General features: G+C 36.6%; 1 protein-coding gene across 6 annotated transcripts in view; it reads right to left on the bottom strand.

Moving 5' to 3' along the window:
• Window positions 1–20294, bottom strand: part of KIAA1328 (KIAA1328 ortholog) — a 336759-nt gene that overhangs the window by 55472 nt on the left and 260993 nt on the right. For all 6 annotated transcript variants that reach the window (XM_057504134.1, XM_036884986.2, XM_036884987.2 and 3 more), the window contains one exon: window positions 688–796. In XM_057504134.1, the coding sequence (XP_057360117.1) occupies window positions 688–796 (109 nt within the window). The remainder of the gene's footprint in view (window positions 1–687; window positions 797–20294) is intronic.

Here is a 20294-nt window from a genome sequence, read left to right as displayed (position 1 = left end):
GTGAGCTGGGGTGGGGGGAGTGCTCGGTTCCCGTTGGGTCATGGCTTTGTATCCTACCCTTTTCCATGAGATGGTGGGCTATCACAGATGTTGCCTGGCTCATGTACTGTATCTCTGGTCACTCTTTTACGAACAGTTGTATTTGCTCTATTTTCAAAATATATATGGTTTTTGGAGGAGATTTCCACCACCCTACTCATGCCGCCATCTTGAGAATGGACCAGATATGAGAAATTTTAATAACGTACTTCTTTTCTTGACTCTAGGAAAAGCTGATCAAATTGTTAGCTCTTCACATGTCTCTGGTATTAAGTAAAGGTTGGCAGTCCTTTAACTGTAGTACAAAACCCACTATAATTTTCCAATATGAATTAACTCAGAGTTAAACTTATAGTCCAACTGTATAAGTACTCTGTGATAAACTGGGAAGTACATGCAGCAAGCAGATTTTCTGATGAAAGGATTAGCTTTGCATTTCTACAGAAATGCTTGCCAATCATTATCAATTACAGAAGGGAATGTATAAAGGCAAGGTCTCCATGAGTTCATCCTGGCCAATCTAGATGCTTCCCTTCTCCTGAGTAAGTGCCATAAAGAATTTTCAATATTTTTCCACAGCTTATTAAAGAAATCTCAAAAAATGCTCTTATCTGGAGAATGGTAAACCAAAGAATCCCTGAAGCTTACCGAGAGGTGTCAAGTGGGAAGGATGATGTGGTTGTGATTCCAAGCTCCTTTTGGCTTCCTGTTGTCAGAGGAGATGTAGACGCATCTTTTCTAATTCTTGTCATTGTACCTGTATAAACAATAAAGAAAATAATTTGGGCATTCAATAAAGGGAAATGGAAAAGTCCATTTGGAGTAATATTAGAGATTATAAGAAGTCCTAAACTTTACAAGTAAGCCATTTTCCTCCCTGAAATGAAACAATGGAATATGGAAAACTCAGTGGGTTGTTTTGATTTGTAAACATCAGAAACCCACAATTATCTTGTTTTAAAAAAGTAATTTGTTCAATAAAAGACTAACTAGAGATTTTAATTTTAAACCCGATGGCTTGTCATACTCCTGCTGATTTGGGTTTTCTGTAAAATGCCCAAAAAGGAAGATGCTTTACTTTGTTCCCTTTATTATAAGAAAAGATCTTTCTTCTCTTTGACAAAAAAGAACATTCCAGCACTTTGCACCTTCAAACTCTCCAAAGTAAACTGATCCTACCCCAGTACTTTCAAGGTAGACATAAATATTGATTATTTCTTTCAAAGAGCTCTACATTGGGCTAAAACATTTATCTTCTTGGAAGAGATGCTCAACTACCATTCTAGGGCTGATTTGGTCTCTGCTCCTTTCTAACAAGCAGTGCTTAGTTAATAATTACTTTTCTCTTCTTAAGTGGTAAATAATAAGATGGCATGGACAGAAAGATTTTTTGTTTTTGTTTGTTTTCTAATTATTATTATTTCTTATATCAATAATTTTCTCCTTTTCCTTCACTTTCTCCTTCTAATATTATTTTCCAAATAGCACAAAACATCCCTGCCTTGTTCTTGGAAGACTATAAGAATCTCATTTGCAATTTTCTGATATTTTTCCAGGCTATCTAAAGAAGTTATTTGGGAAGATTCACTCTTTCTTTGGGGAAAGAGTAAATATTCAAATAACATAAAGACAGCTTGGTGTGTTGGGAATACCAGACCCCAAAATGCTGAAAATACTCTGAAAATGGCACAGTATAGGTGTGATCAGAGAAAATCAGGCCTAGAGGGAACAAGTCATACATCTATAGATTCACATAAAAATGATTACCATGATCCTTGGTATTCAAAAGCTATACTCAGTTCTATAATATGTATAAATATAAAATGTGAGCCATCTAAATGCCTAGTCATTCCACTTTGTATATACAAACCTGTGGGCCCCTCAATCCAAACCAGGACATTCTCATACTAGATAGAAACTCCATCAGTCTAGACAGTGCATTGTCAGTAAATATTTACGAAGTACCTAATGATGGGTGAGGACTGGTGCCAGGATTAACCTCAGGTTTAGTTTAGGGTGTGGGAGGAAGATGAAAGTAAGAAAACGAAATACTCTGCACAATCCAGGAAAGAATCATAAATTACCCAAGGGAGTGTAAGGTAGTAACAGTTAACAGATAGAGTGTGCTTAGTATATGCCTGATATTGTTCAAAGCCTTTTCCATATACCATCTATTCTGTTTTTTTATTTTAACAGCTTCATTGAAGTATAATTTGAACATCATAAAATTTAACTGTATTAAGTATACAGTTTCATAAATAGTAGTAAATTTATACAGCCATGAAAGCATGGCCACAACACTGTTTAAAAAATTTTTGTCATGATATTAACTTGTATATGTTTACAATTGTTTTAGAATATTTCCTCACTCCAAAAAGTTCCATCATGCCCATTTGTAGTCAACCTTTTCTTCCTGTCTGATCTGTTCCTATCCCCCTCCAGCTCTATCTCTATAGTTTTGTCATTTCTAGAAAACAGTTTTATTTATCCTCATAAAAACCATTTGCCATGGATATTATTTTTTATATTTAACTTACAGGTAAGGAAAATAAGCCCTAGGGGACCTACATGGCCTGTCCAAGGTCACAGAGCTACTAAATGATGGAGCCAACATTCATGTCCAGACAATCTGAACTCAGTTTTCACTATTATGTTATACTACTATAAAAAACAGAATGAAAAGTCTGAGGGATTAAGAAGTGGGAGAGATCACATCTGGCTAAAGATTAGGGAAGATCTGATGCAGAAGGCAAAACTTTAATAAGAAGGAATAAGGACCATGGCATTATCAAAGCATTAAATTAAATACCTCAAGGTTAAATATTTAATATATTCAGGAAATATTTATTGATCACCACGTACCTTGCTAATCATTTTAAATCACTTTACCTGCATTATCGCATTAATTCTTACAAAAGTCTTAAGTTATATTATTGTCCCATTTTAGAGGCGAGTTAACTGGAACCTGTAAAAAGGTCAATCAGCATGTCTGATCCCATGTGACCAGTAAGAACAAGACTAGGTTTTGAATGCAATGTAAGTCTATTTGACTTGGTATTGCAAACTCCTAAACATTGTGCTAGTTAGCCTAAAAAATAAAAGCAGCAACAATAAAAAAACCAACTGGTCTTTGGAGAGATTACTTTTGTGGCAGGATTTAGAACAGAGCAGAATAGAGAAGACAGAGGAAGGTGAAGCAGTTCACCACTACCACAATTGTCTGGGTAGAATCCTGGGTGATGTAATGGGAAACTGAAATGGGCAAACAGGAGTAGAAACAACTGAGGGATTTGTGGGAAAAGTGAGAGGGAAGAAGAAATGCCTGGCTGTGATAGAATGTAAATATGTTTTTAATCACTATTACAGAAGGCTTGAATATTAGTCTATTTATTGTTTTGATACTTCGTCAACAATTTAGTTGAGAGCTGACATTTGATGGGGACAATTTGAAGAGGGCATTTTTAATAGAGGATTCAGGGACTTCTATGGAATCCATGGATATACTTCAGGAATATCTGAATCCCTCGTAAGCAGGCACAAAAATGTGTGTATTGTGCTCATCCATTTTTCTGGGGAAAGGGACCATAGCTTTCATCAAATTCTGAAAGATTAAGGGTCCCTAAAAAAGGTAAGAGTGACTGCTCCAAGCTATAAAGCAAATTTATTCCTAATTCCTGAATTCCTATTCTTAATTTTCTAAGCTCTTCCTTATTAAGTTTTCAGAAAGCTGTATGTTAGCTTTTAATTATGTTTGTTGCTTCTATAGAATTAAGTGTATGAATAATTACATAAGGTCATGCATATTCATAGAATTACACTTCCCTTTATATTTACACATACATACACAAAGACTACATACACATTTTAAAAGAAAAGGCATTAGTAAGAATATTATCCATTAGGCTGATAAATTTTATATATGAATGTGTTTATACACATGTAAATAAATAGGAACATATTTATGTAAATAGGCATACACATATTTTTGCATACATAGACAGAATTAAAAATAATGTATTATGCTCTGTTTATGTACAGTTGGGTCTATGTCTGCTCACCTATCAATAAATATATCATGATAAGATAGCTTCTTAGAATTCAATGTTTAGGAACACTGTTTCTGGGCCCTTTGTTGCATTTAAAAAACAGCTGTGCTATATTACACACTTAGTTTAGTTTAAACAATAAACAATAAAGGCAATGCCATTGTGACCTCTTTTCAGGCCAAGAAATAAAATACTGGCAGCACTGCCACCTGGAAGCGTCATCAATATCTATCCCCAATTATGTTTTCTCACCTCCAGAGCCAGCTACTATTCTCATCACTATTCCCTTTCTATTCTTTATAGTTTTATTATTTACATACACATCCCAAAAGTATGCTTTAGTCCTGATGCTTTTTAACTTTATAAATATAGTTTTAAATTTATAAATACTATACATATTCAAGACTTCTTTTGTTCAATATTCTGTTAGATTTATTTATGTTGAAGATTTATGTAGCTGCAGGTTGTCTATTTTCTTTGCAATAGAGTATTCCATTATAGGCATTTTTGACTTTTTATACATTCTGTGATAGATGGGCATATGCAGTGTTTCTGGTTTGGGGTTATTACACAGAATGTTGCTGTGGAAGAGGCTGTAGTTATCCACCAAAATGTAGTCTTCCCTTCCAGGGTATACAGTTAGATTATATTTCTCAATCTCCCTTGTAATTATATGTGGTCAGGTGAAAAACAAGTGGACAATATATGTGCAATTTCAGGCCTGTCCTATAAAAACCTTCCACAGGTACTCTTCTGTACCCTTCCTATTCCTTGTGGATCTGCTATGGCAGGACCAACAGTTTTCTGTAAAGGGTCAGGTAGTAAATACATCATGCTTTGTAGGCTATCCAGTTCATGTTGCAGCTATTCAACTGCTGCTGTAGAAGTTAAGCAGCCACAGACCAATTACAAAAATGGAAATGGCTATGTTCCAATAAAATTTTATTTACAAAATCAAGCAGTGGGCCATATTTGGCTATGAGCCAGGTTTACCAACTGCTGTGTTACTGCAATACTCAAGATGATCTCTGAAGGCATATAAAGATGGCAGAGCCATTATTCTTTGGAGCAGAGCTGCTGTCAAGTTCAATCCCTACCCTGGAGAAAGAAAGAAACTTCTTTAAGCCACTGATTTTTTTTTTCTGTCCACTTGCTGCCATAGTTTCACTACCCCAAACTTAAAACAGGTGCTATGAACATATTTGTAGGTTTATCACTGTTTGTATGACATTTTCTCTAGTATATATACACCTAGAGATGGAATTGCTGGGATACAGGGTATTTGTTCTTTATCTTTAATAAATAAGGTCAAAGTGTTTTCCAAAGTGGATGTATAAATTTATACTCTAACCAGCAGACAGGCATTCCTGGTACTTTAGTCTTGCTAGCACAAGAATAATAATAAAAGTACAACCCATCATATGTGTGGGAGATAACTAAAGGAGTGCTTAGAGAGAAAGTTACAGGTTTATATACTTACATTAGAAAAGAGAGATTTAAAAATCAACAGTCTGAGCTTTCAAGCTAAGAAACTAGAAAAAAAGAGAGTAAATCAAACCCAAATTAGTACAAAGTAATAAAAATAAGAACATGAATCAATGGAATAGAAAACAAACACACAAGAGAGCATCTTACTACGCTGATGGACAGTGACTGTAATGGGGTATGTGGGAAGGACTTGGTGATGGGGGAGTCTAGTAAACATAATGTTCCTCATGTAAATGTAGATTAATGATACAAAAAAAAAAAAGCCCTTAGGCAAAAAAAAAGCAAAAGCTGTTTTGTTTTTCCAAATTTAGGAAAATTGATTATTCCATAGCAAAACTGATCAAGAGAGAAAATCACAAATTAACAATATTAGGAATGAAAGACGGTTATCACTATAGCTGCTAAGGTCATTAAAGAAAAGACATGTTATGAAAAATTTCATAGTAACTAAATTCAACAACTTAAGATGAAATGAACAAATTCCATGAAAAACAAAACGTATCAAAACTGAATACAAAAAGAATAACAAATCTAAACAGTACTCTATCTATAAAGCAAATGAATCTATATTTAAAAAACTTCTGCACACAAAAACAAAACCTCTTACTTATGAGAATCAACACACACTCACCACTAACATCAACACTAACAACAACAAACACCACAACTTCAGGCCAGAGATTTCAAAGGTAAATTCAGCCAACATTTAAGGAAGAAATAAAGCTAACCTTACACAAACCCCTTCTGGAAAAGGAAGAAAAAAATACTTCCTGACTCACTTTTTAAAAAATTGTAGCAAAATATGCATTACCATTTTAATAATTTAATGTATGCAATTCAGTGGCATTAAATGCATTCATAGTGCTGTGCAATCATTATCACTATCTAGGTCCAGAACTATTTCATCACTCCAAACAGAAATCCCTACCAATCAAGCAGTCATTCTTCATTTCCCCCTTCTCCTGAGCCCCTGACAACCACTAACCTGCTTTGTCTATTCAAGGTATTTCATATACATGGAATCATACAACATGTATATCTGACTTCTTTCACTTAGCATGTTTTCAAAGTTCATTCATATTTTAGCATCTATCAGAACTTCAATCCTTCTTATGGTTAAATTATATTCCATGTATGGATATACTGTATTTTGTTTACCACTTATCTATTGATGGATACTTGGGTTGTTTCCACCTTTATGGGTATTAGGAATAGAGCTGCTATCAACATTTGTGTACAAGATTTTGTTCGAACACTTGTTGTCAGTTATTTTGGGTATACATTTCTCAGTGAAAATGATGGGTCATATGGTAACTCCGTATTAGTTTACTGCATGCCACAATGGATCCATTATTTTAAAATCCCACCAGCAATGTATGAGGGTTTTGATATCTCTGCACACTTCCCAACTTGTTATTTTGTATTTTTAAAATTACAGTAACCCTAGTGGGTGTGAAGTAGTATCTCATTGTGGTTTTGATTAGGATTTCCCTAATTATTAGTGATGTTGCACATATTTTGGACTTCCCTTAATAATTAGTGGTGTTGCATGTCTTTCATCTGCTTATTAGCCAGTTGAATATCTTAAGATAAATGTCTATTCAAGCCCTTTGCCCAGTTTTTAATTGAGTATTTTTTAAATATCATAATGTACAATTAAATGAGCAACATATGGTTACTAGACTCCCCCATTATCAAGTCGCACCACATACCCCATTACAATCACTGTCATCAGCATAGTAAGATGCTATAGAATCACCACTTGTCTTCCCTGTGTTGTACTGCCTTCATCGTGTCCCCCACTACATTATGTGTGCTAATTGTAATGCCCCTTTCCCCTCCCTTCCCACCCATCTTCCTCAGTCACTTTTCCTTTGGCAACTGTTAGTCCATTCTTGGGTTCTGTGAGTCTGCTGCTGTTATGTTCCTTCAGTATTTTCTTTGTTCTTTTACTCCAGAGATGAGTGAAATCATTTGATACTTGTCTTTCTCTGCCTAGCTTATTTCACTAAGAATAACACCCTCTAGCTCCACCCATGTTGTTGAAAACGGTAGGGTTTGTTTTCTTCATATGGCTAAATAATATTCCATTGTGTATATACACCACAGCGTCTGTATCCATTCATCTACTGATGGACACTTAGGTTGCTTCCATTTCTTGGCTATTGTAAATAGTGCTGCGATAAACATAGTGGTGCATATGTCTTTTTCAAACTGGGCTCCTGCATTCTTAGGGTAAATTCGTATGAGTGGAATTCCTGAGTCAAATGGTATTTCTATTTTTAGTTCTTTGAGGAACATCCATACTCCTTTACACAATGGTTGAACTATTTTACATTCCCACCAGCAGTGTAGGAGGTTCCCCTTTCTCCACAACCTCGCCAACATTTGTTGTTGTTTGTCTTTTGCACGGTGGTCATCTTAACTGGTGTGAGGTGATATCTCATTGTGGTTTTAATTTGCATTTCTCTGATGATTAGCGATGTGGAGCATGTTCTCAAGTGCCTGTTGGTCATCTGAATTTCTTCTTTGGAGAAGTGTCTGTTCAGATCCTCTGCCCATTTTTAATTGGATTATTTGCTTTTTGTTTGTTGAGGTGCAGGAGCTCTTTGTCTATTTTGGATGTCAACCCTTTATCGGATATGTCATTTATGAATATATTCTCCCATATTTTAGGATGCCTTTTTGTTCTATTGATGGTGTCCTTTGCTGTACAGAAGCTTTTCAGCTTATTACACTCCCACTTGTTCATTCTTGCTTTTGTTTCCCTTGCCCAGGAAGATATGTTCATGAAGTTGCTCATGCTTATGTCCAAGAGATTATTGCCTATATTTTATTCTAAGAGTTTTATGGTTTTATGACTTACATTCAGGTCTTTGAGCCATTTTGAGTTTACTTTTATGTATAGGGTTAGACAATGATCCAGTTTCATTCTCTTACATGTATCTGTCCAGTTTTGCCAACACCAGCTGTTGAAAAGGCTGTCCTTTCCCCACTGTATATCCATAGCTCTTTTATCATATATTAATTGACCATATATGTTTGGGTTAATATCTGGACTCTCTATTCTGTTCCACTGGTCTGTGGGTCTGTTCCTGTGCCAGTACCAAATTGTCTTGATTACTGTGGCTTTGTAGTAGAGCTTGAAGTTGGGGATCCCCCCTGCTTTATTCTTCCTTCTCAGGATTGCTTTGGCTATTGGGGGTCTTCTGTGGTTCCATATGAATTTTAGAACTATTTGCTCCAGTTTGTTGAAGAATGTTGTTGGTATTTCCATAGGGATTGCATTGAATCTGTAGTTTGCTTTAGGTAGGATGGCCATTTTGAAAATACTAATTCTTCCTAGCCAAGAGCATGGGATGAGTTTCCATTTGTTAGTGTCATCTTTAATTTCTCTTAAGAGTGTCTTGTAGTTTTCAGGGTATAGGTCTTTCAGTTCCTTGGTTAGGTTTATTCCTAGGTATTTTATTCTTTTTGATGTAATCGAATGGAATCATTTTCCTGATTTCTCTTTGTGCTAGTACATCATTAGTGTGTAGGAACAGAACAGATTTCTGTGTATTAATTTTGTATCCTGGAACTTTGCTGAATTCAGATATTAGTTCTAGTACTTTTGGAGTGGAGTCTGTAGGGTTTCTTACATACAGTATCATGTCATCTGCAAATAGTGACAGTTTGACTTCTTCCTTACCAATCTGGATGCCTTTTATTTCTTTGTGTTGTCTGACTGCCATGGCTAGGTTCTCCAGTACTATGTTGAAAAAAAGTGGGGAGAGTGGGCATCCTTGTCTTGTTGCTGATCTTAGGTGTAAAGATTTCAGCTTCCTGTTATGTATGATGCTGCCTGAGGGTTTGTCATATATGCCTTTATTATGTTGAGGTACTTGCCCTCTATGCCCATTTTGTTGATAGTTTTTATCATGAATGGACATTGAATTTTGTTGAATGCTTTTTCAGCATCTTTGGAAATGATCATGTGTTTTTTGTCCTTCTTTTTGTTGATGTGGTGGATGATGTTGATGGATTTTTTAATGTTGTACCATCCTTGTATCCCTGAGATGAATCCCACTTGGTCATGGTGTATGATCCTCTTGATGTATTTTTGAACTAGGTTTGCTAATATTTTGTTGAGTATTTTTGCATCTATGTTCATCAGTGATATTGGTCTGCAATTTTCTTTTTTTGTGGGGTCTTTGCCTGGTTTTAGTATTAGAGTGATGCTGTCTTCGTAGAATGAGTTTGGAAGTATTCCCTCCTCTTCTATTTTTTGGAAAACTTTAAGGAAAATGGGTATTATGTCTTTCCTGAATGTCTAATAAAATTCAGTGGTGACTCCATCTGGCCTGGGGACTTTGTTCTTGGGTAGTTTTTTGATTACTGATTCAATTTCATTGCTGGTAATTGGTCTGTTTAGATTATTTGTTTCTTCCTGGGTCTGTCTTGGAAGGTTGTATTTTTCTAGAAAGTTGTGTTTCCTCTAGGTTATCCAGTTTGTTAGCATATAGATTTTTATAGTATTATCTAATAATTCTTTGTATTTCTGTGGGGTCCTTTGTGATTTTTTCTTTCTCATTTCTGATTCTGTTTATGTGTGTAGACTCTCTTTTTCTCTTAATAAGTCTGGCTGTGGATTTACCTATTTTGTTTATTTTCTCATAGAACCGGCTCTTGGTTTCATTAATTTTTTCTATTGTTTTATTCTTCTCAACTTTATTATGTCCCTCCTTCTGCTGACTTTGGGCCTCATTTGTTCTTTTTCCAGGTTCAATAACTATGACTTTAGACTATTCATTTGGGATTGTTCTTCCTTCTTTAAATAGGCCTGGATTGCTATATACTTTCCTCTTAGAACTGCCTTTGCTGCATCCCACAGAAGTTGGGGCATTGTGCTGTTTTCATTTGTCTCCATATATTGCTTGATCTGTTTTAATTTGGTCATTGATCCCTTGATTATTTAGGAGCATGTTGTTAAGCCTCCATGTGTTTATGAGCCTTTTTTTTCTTTGTACAATTTATTTCTAGTTTTAAACTTTTGTGATCTGAGAAGTTGTTTCATAGAATTTCAATCTTTTTGAATTTACTGAGGCTCTTTTTGTGGTCTAGTATGTGGTGTATTCTGGAAAATGTTCCATGTGCACTTGAGAAGAATGTGTATCCTGCTGCTTTTGGGTTTAGAGTTCTGTACATGTCTGCTAGTTCCATTTGTTCTAGTGTGTTGTTTAGTGCCTCTGTGTTTTATTTATTTTCTGTCTGGTTGATCTGTCCTTTGGAGTGGTGTGTTGAAGTCTCCTGAAATGAACACATTGCATTCTATTTCCTCCTTTCATTCTGTTAGTATTTGTTACACATATGTCTGTGTTCCTGTGTTTGGCACATAGATATTTATAATGGTTATATCCTCTTGTTGGACTGCCCCTTTTATCATTATGTAATGTCCTTCTTTACCTCGTTACTTTGTTTTGAAGTCTATTTTGTGTGATACAAGTACTGCAACACCTGCTTTTTTCTCCCTATTGTTTGCATGAAGTATTTATTTCCATCCCTTCACTTTTATGTCTTTGGTTTTGAGGTGAGTCTCTTGTACGCAGCGTATGGATGGGTCCTGCTTTTTTATCCATTCTATTACTCTGTGTGTTTTGATTGGTTCATTCATTCCATTTACAATTAGGGTGATTATCGATAGATATGAACTTGTTGCCATTGCAGGCTTTGTATTAGTCATTACCAAAGGTTCAAGGGTAGCTTCTTTATTATCTAACTGTCTAACTTTAACTCACTTATTATGCTATTATAAACAGTCTGATGATTATTTCTCTCCCTTCTTATTCTTCCTCCTCCACTCTTTATATGTTAGGTGTATTATTCTGTACTCTTTTGTGCTTCTCTTGATTGCTTTTGTGGATAGCTTATTTTATTTTTTGCCTTTAGTTAGTATTTTGTTGGTCTGCTTTCTTTGCTGTCATTTTATTTTCTCTGGTGACATCTATTTAGCCTTAGGAGTACTTCCATCTAGAGAAGTCCCTTTAAAATACCCTCTAGAGGTGGTTTGTGGAAGGTAAATTCCTTCCACTGTTGCTTATCTGGAAATTGTTTAATCCCTCCTTCACATTTAAATGACAATCTTTCTGAGTAGAGTATTCTTAGTTCAAGGCCCTTCTGTTTCATTGCATTAAATATAGCATGCTATTCTCTTCTGGCCTGTAAGGTTTCTGTTGAGAAGTCTGATGATAGCCTGATGGGTTTTCCTTTGTAGGTGATCTTTTTTCTCTCTCTGGCTTCTTTTAATACTCTGTCCTTTTATTTGATCTTTGTCATTTTAATTATCATGTGTCTTGGTGTGGTCCTCTTTTGGTCCCTTGTGTTGGGAGTTTTGTGGGCTTCCATTGCCTGAGAGACTATTTCATTCCACAGATTGGCTAAGTTTTCAGCAATTATTTCTTCAAAGACACTTTCTATCCCTTTTCCTCACTCTTCTTCTGGTACCCCATCATACGAAGACTGTTCTGTTTCAATTGGTCACACAGTTCTCTTAATATTCTTTCATTCCTAGAGATCCTTTTATCTCTCTCTGCCTCACCTTCTGTGTATTCCTGTTATCTGATTTCTACTCCATTAACAGTCTCTTGCACCTCATCCAGTCTGTTCTTAAATCCTTCCATTGTTTGTTTCATTTCTGTTATCTCCCTCAAGACTTCATCCCTTAGCTCTTGCATATCTCTGCAGCTCCATCAGCATGGTTATGACTTTTATTTTGAATTCTTTTTCAGGAAGATTGGTTATATCGATCTACCAGGCCCTCTCTCTGGTGTTTGAGTGATTTTGGACCTGAACTGGTTCTTCTGCCTTTTCATGGTGATAGAAGTGATCACCAGTGAGTGGCATGTGTGTCAGCTGGGAGAAGAAAGTGACTTCCTGCTTGCTGGTTGCCGTGCCCTTCTCTGCTGCCTGTGCTGCTTAACTGCACATGGGGAGCATTCTCTGGGTTAATCCCGAGCTGCCATGGACGGTGTAGCCCTCAGTGCCTAGAGCACTGGCAGGGGTTGCAGGTAAGCAGCAAGTGTTCTCCTGCAAGAATGTCACCCCTTCATGCCATTCGGAATTTTCGTCGGCTTCCTCTGCCTGTGCCAGGCAGCTGCGTGCAGGGGGCAGCCTCTGGTTCTGGCCCTGTTAGCTGCATGGTGGGAGAAGACTTTGTGTGGTTGCTGTGGGCAGAGCTGCTCCCTGCTGATCTGCAGCAATGGTGGGTCAGCCGGTTTGTTTGCAGTGCCAGTGGGGGGGAATGAACAACAGGTTGCTCATCAACATGAGGGGCTTTGGAGCTGCATTGGCACCTAGGGGGTTAGGGTGCCAGACGTTCCTTAAAATTCCCAGCCTGGTGGGCTGAGTGTGCTTGGATCATTTTGTCCACCTGTTAGTCCTTTGTCCCTTAAAGAGTTTTAAAGCACCCGCTTTTCTTTGGTACCAGGGGAGCTGGCTGTGGGGACTTGCTTGCAGTCTCAGTCTCAGATTTTACTTTTCCATTTCTCTAGTATCCAGTACACCATGCAATGTGTGTCTGTGCTCCCGGTTATTTAGCAGTCCTTTGCTTCCACTCCCTCCCCACTCTGATTCTTTTCATCCCGCCGGTGAGCTGATGGGGGGAAGTGCTTGGGTCCCACCCAGTCATGGCTTCTTGTCTTACCGTTTTTGTGAGATGCTGAGTTCTCACAGATGTAGATATAGCCTGGCTGTTGTACTGTATCTTCTGGTCTCTCTTTAAGGAATAGCTGTATTTTCAAAATATATATGGTTTTGGGAGGAGATTTCTGCCACCCTAGTCACACCGTCATCTTGAGAAATCCCGAGTCGTTTGCTTTTTGTTGTTGAGTTTTAAGAGTTTCCATATTCTGGATACTAAACCCATAAAAGATCATACAGTTTGCAAATTTTTATATCATTCTCTGGGTTGTCTTTTCATCCTTTTGATAGTGTTCTTTGATACAAAAGAACTTTAATTTTCATGAAGTCCAATTTATCTATTTTTCCCCCCTGGTTGCTTGTGCTTTTGGTGTCCTATCTAAGGAACTATTGTCGAATCTAAGATCATGAAGATCTACAGCTCTGTTTTCTCCTAAGAGTTTTACACTGTTAGCTCTTATCTTTATGTCTTTGATTCATTTTGAGTTAATTTTTGTATATGATGTAAGAGATATAAATGAAGGATCCAACTTCATTTTTGTGTGTGTATGGATTCCAGTGGTCCCAGCACCATTTGTTGAAAAGAATATTCCTTCCCTATTGACTTATCTTGGTACCTCTGTTGAAAATCAACTGGCCAGAAATGTATGGTTTTATTTCTAGATTCTCAATTCTACTCCATTGATCTATATAACCTTAGGCCAGTACTACACTGTTTTGATTACTATAGCTTTGTATAAATTTTAAAGTCAAGAAGTACAAGTCCTCCAACTTTGCTCCTCTTTTTCAAGATTGTGTTGGTTATTTGGGGACCCTTGCAATTTTGCATGAATTTTAGGATTAGTTTTCCATTTATGAAAAAAATGTTGGGATTTTGATAAGCATTTTCATTGAATCTATTGGTTGCTTTGGGGAATACTGCCATCTTAACAATATTAAGTCCTCCAATTCATGAAGACAGAATGTCTTTCCATTTATCTAGATCTTCTTTACTTTGTTTTACCAATGTTTTGTAGTGTTCAGTGCACAACTATTGGTTAAATTGCTGCATATTTTATGGTTCTGATGCTATTATAAGTGGAGTTGTGTCCTAAATTTCCTTTTCAGTAGTTCATTAGTAGTGTATAGAAATACAACTGATTTTTGAATGTTGAATTCCATCCTGTCACTTTGCTGAATTCACTTATTAATTCAAACAATTTTTTATGCAGTTAGTTGTGCATGCCCTAGGATTTTCTATATATAAAATCATACCATCTGCTAATACAGATAGTTTAACTTCTTCCTTCTCCAATTTGGATGTTTTCTTTTTCTTGCCTAATTGCTCTGCCCAGAACTTCCAGTACAATGTTGAATAGAAGTGGTAAAAGCACAAATACTTTCCTTGTTCCTGAGTAAAATCTTGCAGTCTTTCACAACTGAATATGATGTTAGCTGTGGGTTTTCTATACATGCTCTTTATCATGTTGAGGAAGTTCCCTTCTACTCCCATTTTATTGATTGTTTTTATCATGAAAGAGCATTGGATTTTGCCAAGTGGTTTTTCTGTGTTGAGATGACCACATTTTTTCCCTTTTTAGTCTATTAATATATTAATAGAATATAATATATTAACATAATAATTAATACATTAATTGCATTGATTAACTTTTGTGTGTTGAACTAACTTTGCATTCTTGGGCTAAATGCCACTTGGTCTTGATATATAATCCTTTTATTGTGCTGTTGCATTCAGTTTTGCTAGTATTTTTTTTGAGGATATTTTATCTATATTTGTAAGGGTATTGGTGTATAGTTTTCATGTGATGTCTTTGGCTTTGGTATCAGAGTAATGCTGGCTTCTTAAGATGAGTGAAGAAGTCTCCCTCTTCTTTGATTTTTTGGAAGAGTTTGAAAATGATTATGTTAATTCTTCTTGAAATGTTTGGTAGAATTCCAGTGAACCCATTCTATCCTGAGCTTGTCTTTTGGGGGAGGTTTTTGATTACTGACTTAATCACCTTACTTGTTATAGATCTATTCAGATTTTCTATTTTTCCTGACTCAGTTTTGGTAATTTGTGTGTTTTTAGTAATTTATCCATTTCATCTAATGGTTATCTAATCTCTTGACTTTTGGCATGTCTACTGTTTGACTCAACTATCATTTTTTTTTAATGCAGGCAGCAGTACTGTGTTCATTGGTTTTCAATGTTTGCAAGGAATGTCCTATATGTAGCTGCTTCTCTGTTCTTAGAAAGTTCAGACAGGAAAAACAAAGGCAGTCCCCTTGCATCAGCCCTTTGGGAAATAAGCTTTAACAGAGAAACACAATTCCTTGAGAACATTCCTGGCTTCCACTGCACCAGTTGCTTGTACCTGGAACTTGGGCTGCTATTTTCAAGACTGCTGCCATGCTGAGGAAGGTGATGGGGCAAGGCTAAATTAAAATTCTACATAGTTCCCTATCATGTCTTCAGTGGCTTTTTTCCTGGTTAAGGATATGCTTGCTTTCTGTTAATCCTTCACTATCTGCCAGAGTTCCAATAAGGCTGATTCTGACAGTTTATGCCAGGTTTTTCAGTATTTCTAGGGAGGGATAAGCCCCTAACATCCTCCCGACTCATTTATGACACTAGCAAAACTCTTATACCAAAACTTGGCAAGGTCATTACTCAAAAGGAAATTACACACCAATAGCTCTCAATCAGTGTAATTCATCAACTAACAGAATAAGAAAGAAAACTCATGCTCATTTCAGTAAGTGCAGAAAAAAGATTTTATGAAATTCAATAGTCATTATAACAAAGATTCTCAGCAAACAAGAAGGGCGCTTTGTCAACCTGGTAAAGACCATTTACAAAAAATCAATAGTTAAAGTAATAATTAATGGTGAAATATTGTTTTTCCTATGAGATAAGGAACAAGGCATGGAAATTCACTTCTACCATCTTACTCTACACTGTGATAGAAGTCCTAGGCAGAATAATGAGTTAGGAAAAATAAATAAAAAGCAGAAAGATTGTAAAGAAAGTAGTTATTATGGACTGAATTGTACCCCCCTTCCCACCCCCGGCCTTCACATTCTGAAGCCCCATCCCCAGCACCTCAGAATGACTGTATTTGGAGGTAGGGCCTCTGAAGAGGTAATTAAGGTTAAACAAGGCTATATGGGTAGCCCCTAATCAATATGACTTTGTCCTTGTAAGAAGAGGGAGACACACCACAGATGCATGATCACTGGGAAAAGGCCACATTGAGGACACAGTGAAAAGGCAGCCCTCAGCAAAGCAAGGAGAGAGGCCTCACTGATAAATGCCTTGAAAGGAACACGAGGGAGCTTTCATGAATAATGGAAATGTACCGTATGATAATTGTATGTGTATATACAATTGTCAAAGGTCGTCAAACTGTGTACTTAAGACCTGCACAATTTTATTATGTATAAATTAAATCTCAATTAGAATAAAAGGAAATAAAAAAACCCTACAATTTTCTTGACTCTTAAGGTAGTATTTTTAAGAATGCACTCTACTGATACCTCTTTGTGACATTACCAGTCAATTACTATAGGGACTTGGAAGGCATAAGCATATACATTTCTTGAATCATTTTAGGAACTGATGTCAAAAGGCCGATTAGATTCTTATGGTTGGAAAATGAAGCAAAGATACAGAAAGAAAAATCAATATATATAATGTTATAGTAATTCATACCACAAATACATGATGAACACCTACCACATACAAAACAATGTCTAGGAGATGGGGACACAACAGTGAAAATGTGGAGTGCTTATATTCTGGTGGGAAAAGATACAAAGTATAAAAAAAGAGTAAATTATATATTGTTTTGAGATACTTCTTTCCATCACAGACAATAGAAAATGTAAAGACTGTGTGTTTAAGTTACAATATGCCATATATGGCATCTTCAACTCTTAACTTGCATTTGAATTCCTTTCTTATGTGGACTGAGAAGGTCAATTTAATCTATAGTCTGGGTTTAAGGCATTAACTTTCAAGAGATCTTTTAGCTCAGACTTCTGGGAATCAGAAGCAATATCTTATGATATCTTTTTTAATGATTAAACATATAATAATAATGATAATGATAATGATAATAATATAACAAACATAAATAAACGTTCCTTAAGATGGAAATGGTTTCTGTACTTTGGATACTCCAACTTGTTTATTTCTTCAATCATGTCACCTTTATAATCTATCGAAGACTACAAAGAGCTCTCACATCACTGCAAGCACAAGCTCACTTAGAGGAACAACTAGGAGCTTCAGAGATTATTCCTTACTTCAGATGAGTCTACAATAACCCTCCTTCCAGTAAAACAAAAATGTGTTTGGGAGCCCATCAGGGGGTCTCAACCAGTAATAGCTGCTGTTTGTTCTACATAGCCTAAAAAACCCAAAGACAAAATGAAAGACACGGTCAATATCAACAGGTAAATCCCAGTTAACTGTAGGTTTGGCCTCTCTCACATTCTCTTAAAGTTTTAAGGAGATTTGGAAATCCCTGAAAAAGGAACAGAAGGTAGCTCCAAATGTAGTAGCAGGCATTGAGATGGCTTTACAGTCAGACTTATGAAAGGGCGATGCCAAGCCCTGAGGTCTAACACTTGGATTCTGTAACAGGTGTGCTCAATGCTCAAGACCTCTGCTAGCCCATCAGCGTAACAGGAAAGAACAAAAACGGGCGCTCAGCTTCGAGAGCTCTTATGAAAGGGCACCAGTGGTTGCTCAGGAAGGGGAGATTCCAGGTAAGCTGGGAGAGAGTGAAAACACTGCTGTGTAGGGAGGGAAGAAGAGGAGTGAAGACTGGGTATTTCCAGATTTGTGCCTTGCCTTAAAAGTTCTTGACTCAAGTTTGGATTTTCCTAAGTTTCCTTGTTCCCAAAGCTCAATAAAAGAAATTAAAATCGAACATTCCAAGCATTGATAATTGAAAAACAATTTATATTTTAAGTGTAATCCTGACAATATTTTACACAATTTTACAATCACAAGATTGTTTCTTGTGACAAGGGTCATTTTTTTTTTTTTTTACATTTTCAGTATCAATAAAGTTGACAGAATAGAGAGGAGGATAGGGGAGGTAAAGAGACTGATAATAAAGATTAGTGGTCCTGCAGCAAATGTCCTATGTAGTACTTAATGATTAAAGGACAACAAAAGAAACATAGGATATAAAACAGAAGAAATTTATATTAAAAAATTCAGACATGCTAAAGAGGGGAAAGCAATTAAGGAAATGCTAACCCAAGCCATGTAACTTAGGCAGTTAGCAGAAGGTCACTGGCCTTATGATAAGCAGGTCCAAACCCTGGCAGCACACCTTGGAAATCCTGTCTCCCAGCTGGCTGGACACCACAGCAAATGCCAGTGCAGCAACTTTGCCCGGTACCATAATCTGTGTACACAACAGCTCCACGAGGAGCATAATGACTCACAGAGGCAGCTTCGGCTTCCTCGGTGATCAGGGATACCATAAGTTTGCTAATGGCTCCAAATCAGAATAAAAGAAGGGAAATACACAAGATAATCTTTCTTATGAGTAGAAAAAGAATTAATGCTTCCTGTTAATACCTTAAAACAAAACTCTTTTAAAAAGATGGAAACGTTTCTATCTTTTTTCACTTCAACACTACAATTCCTTTCCCTCTTCAACTCCACTAAATAAAGGAAGGAATAAAACTAATGAAAAAAAAAGAAAGAAAGAATGAAAGAAAAATCCATGAGTGAAAACTGGTCCTGAACACTGCAGAATTGTAACAGCTTTCTCTTAGTTAAATTGATTGGTATAGCAACATTATAAAATGACTATTAGGATTCATTGTGCACAACAGAAAGTGTTGAAATGCCAGCAGACTCTACAGCAAAAAGTAATGGGTTCTGAAACCCTGTTAGTCAAAAATGATTTTGCTTCAAATTAGAAATTGATTTTTTGGGGACACAGGCCCTTTCCAGGCTTACCGTTTCTGAAGCTGGGCCTGGGAGAGATTAACCTCCACCACTGCAAGAGCTGGCCTGATGACACCTTTCTCAAAGTGCCTTTTCAATAGCAGCTTTCTAATGTAGCTGTGGTCGTAACCAATAACACAAGTTATTTGTCGCTTTGCTATTACACTATATTTTTCTCATTTTGCCATTTTATTTTAGTGCTGACACACAACACAAATTTGCTGACAAGTTAACAGAAGACTATGTTAAACCCTGCAGTGTAACTGCCACACCAATTTTGATTGTTTTTCCATTCTCCGAAGTGTAATGAGTAGGAAGAGAGGAAGCCAAAGTAAGAGTTTCCCATCCTTGAAGGACTACTGTCAGACAAAGAAAAGATTCTATCTCAGATACTAAGTCTCCTCAATTTCATTTTTGTTTCTGATAGCAAAGTCCAAAAAGACAAAAGTTGTTCTGAGTTGCCCTAAAGCAATGGGGGTCTGCAGAACTTTTGCCTTATGTCAAACAAAATGTACTTTTACTTTTGTTTCAAACTGTGGATAGTCTCCCTTCTCTCTGGAAGTTTGGACTAATTAGCACCTCTCAATTATCTGGGAGATAATTAATTTCTAATTAATCATAATTAAAACCAAAAGCATGACAAAGCTGACAGCTGGTGAGGAAAGGCAGGGAGTGGTACACCTGCAAGATTTTCCCACAAAACACTGCCCATTTCTCAAATAAATAAATGTGGCACTGGCTAGAGAGATCACGAAAAGTTGGTTGCTTAACACCAGAGATGGCCAGCGCCAGCACAGTGGGAAAAGGTATGTAAGGAAGAAATCAGGGTCAATGGTTGAGAGCAGGAAAGAAAGATGTCTAGCAAAAAGGTCTGAGCAGAAAGGGGCTCTGAGATCTTTTTGGCCCTTTGTTTCCAGTACATTTCTTCTGTACAATGATGTTCCCTTGTTTCATTCTGCTCCAAAGCCCTTCCCTTAATAATTCCAGGGGAGATTAAGCCAAAAGCCACTCCAGAAACAACTGGGAAACACAATTAAATTTGACTGCTTCACTCAACATTTCAGTTATTTATAATTGATTTCTTTTAA

The sequence above is a fragment of the Manis pentadactyla genome, chromosome 6, assembly GCF_030020395.1.
Source record: "Manis pentadactyla isolate mManPen7 chromosome 6, mManPen7.hap1, whole genome shotgun sequence".
Lineage (NCBI taxonomy): Eukaryota > Metazoa > Chordata > Mammalia > Pholidota > Manidae > Manis > Manis pentadactyla.
Note: the sequence above shows the minus strand (reverse complement) of the source record. Positions and strands in the feature narration are given on the sequence as shown.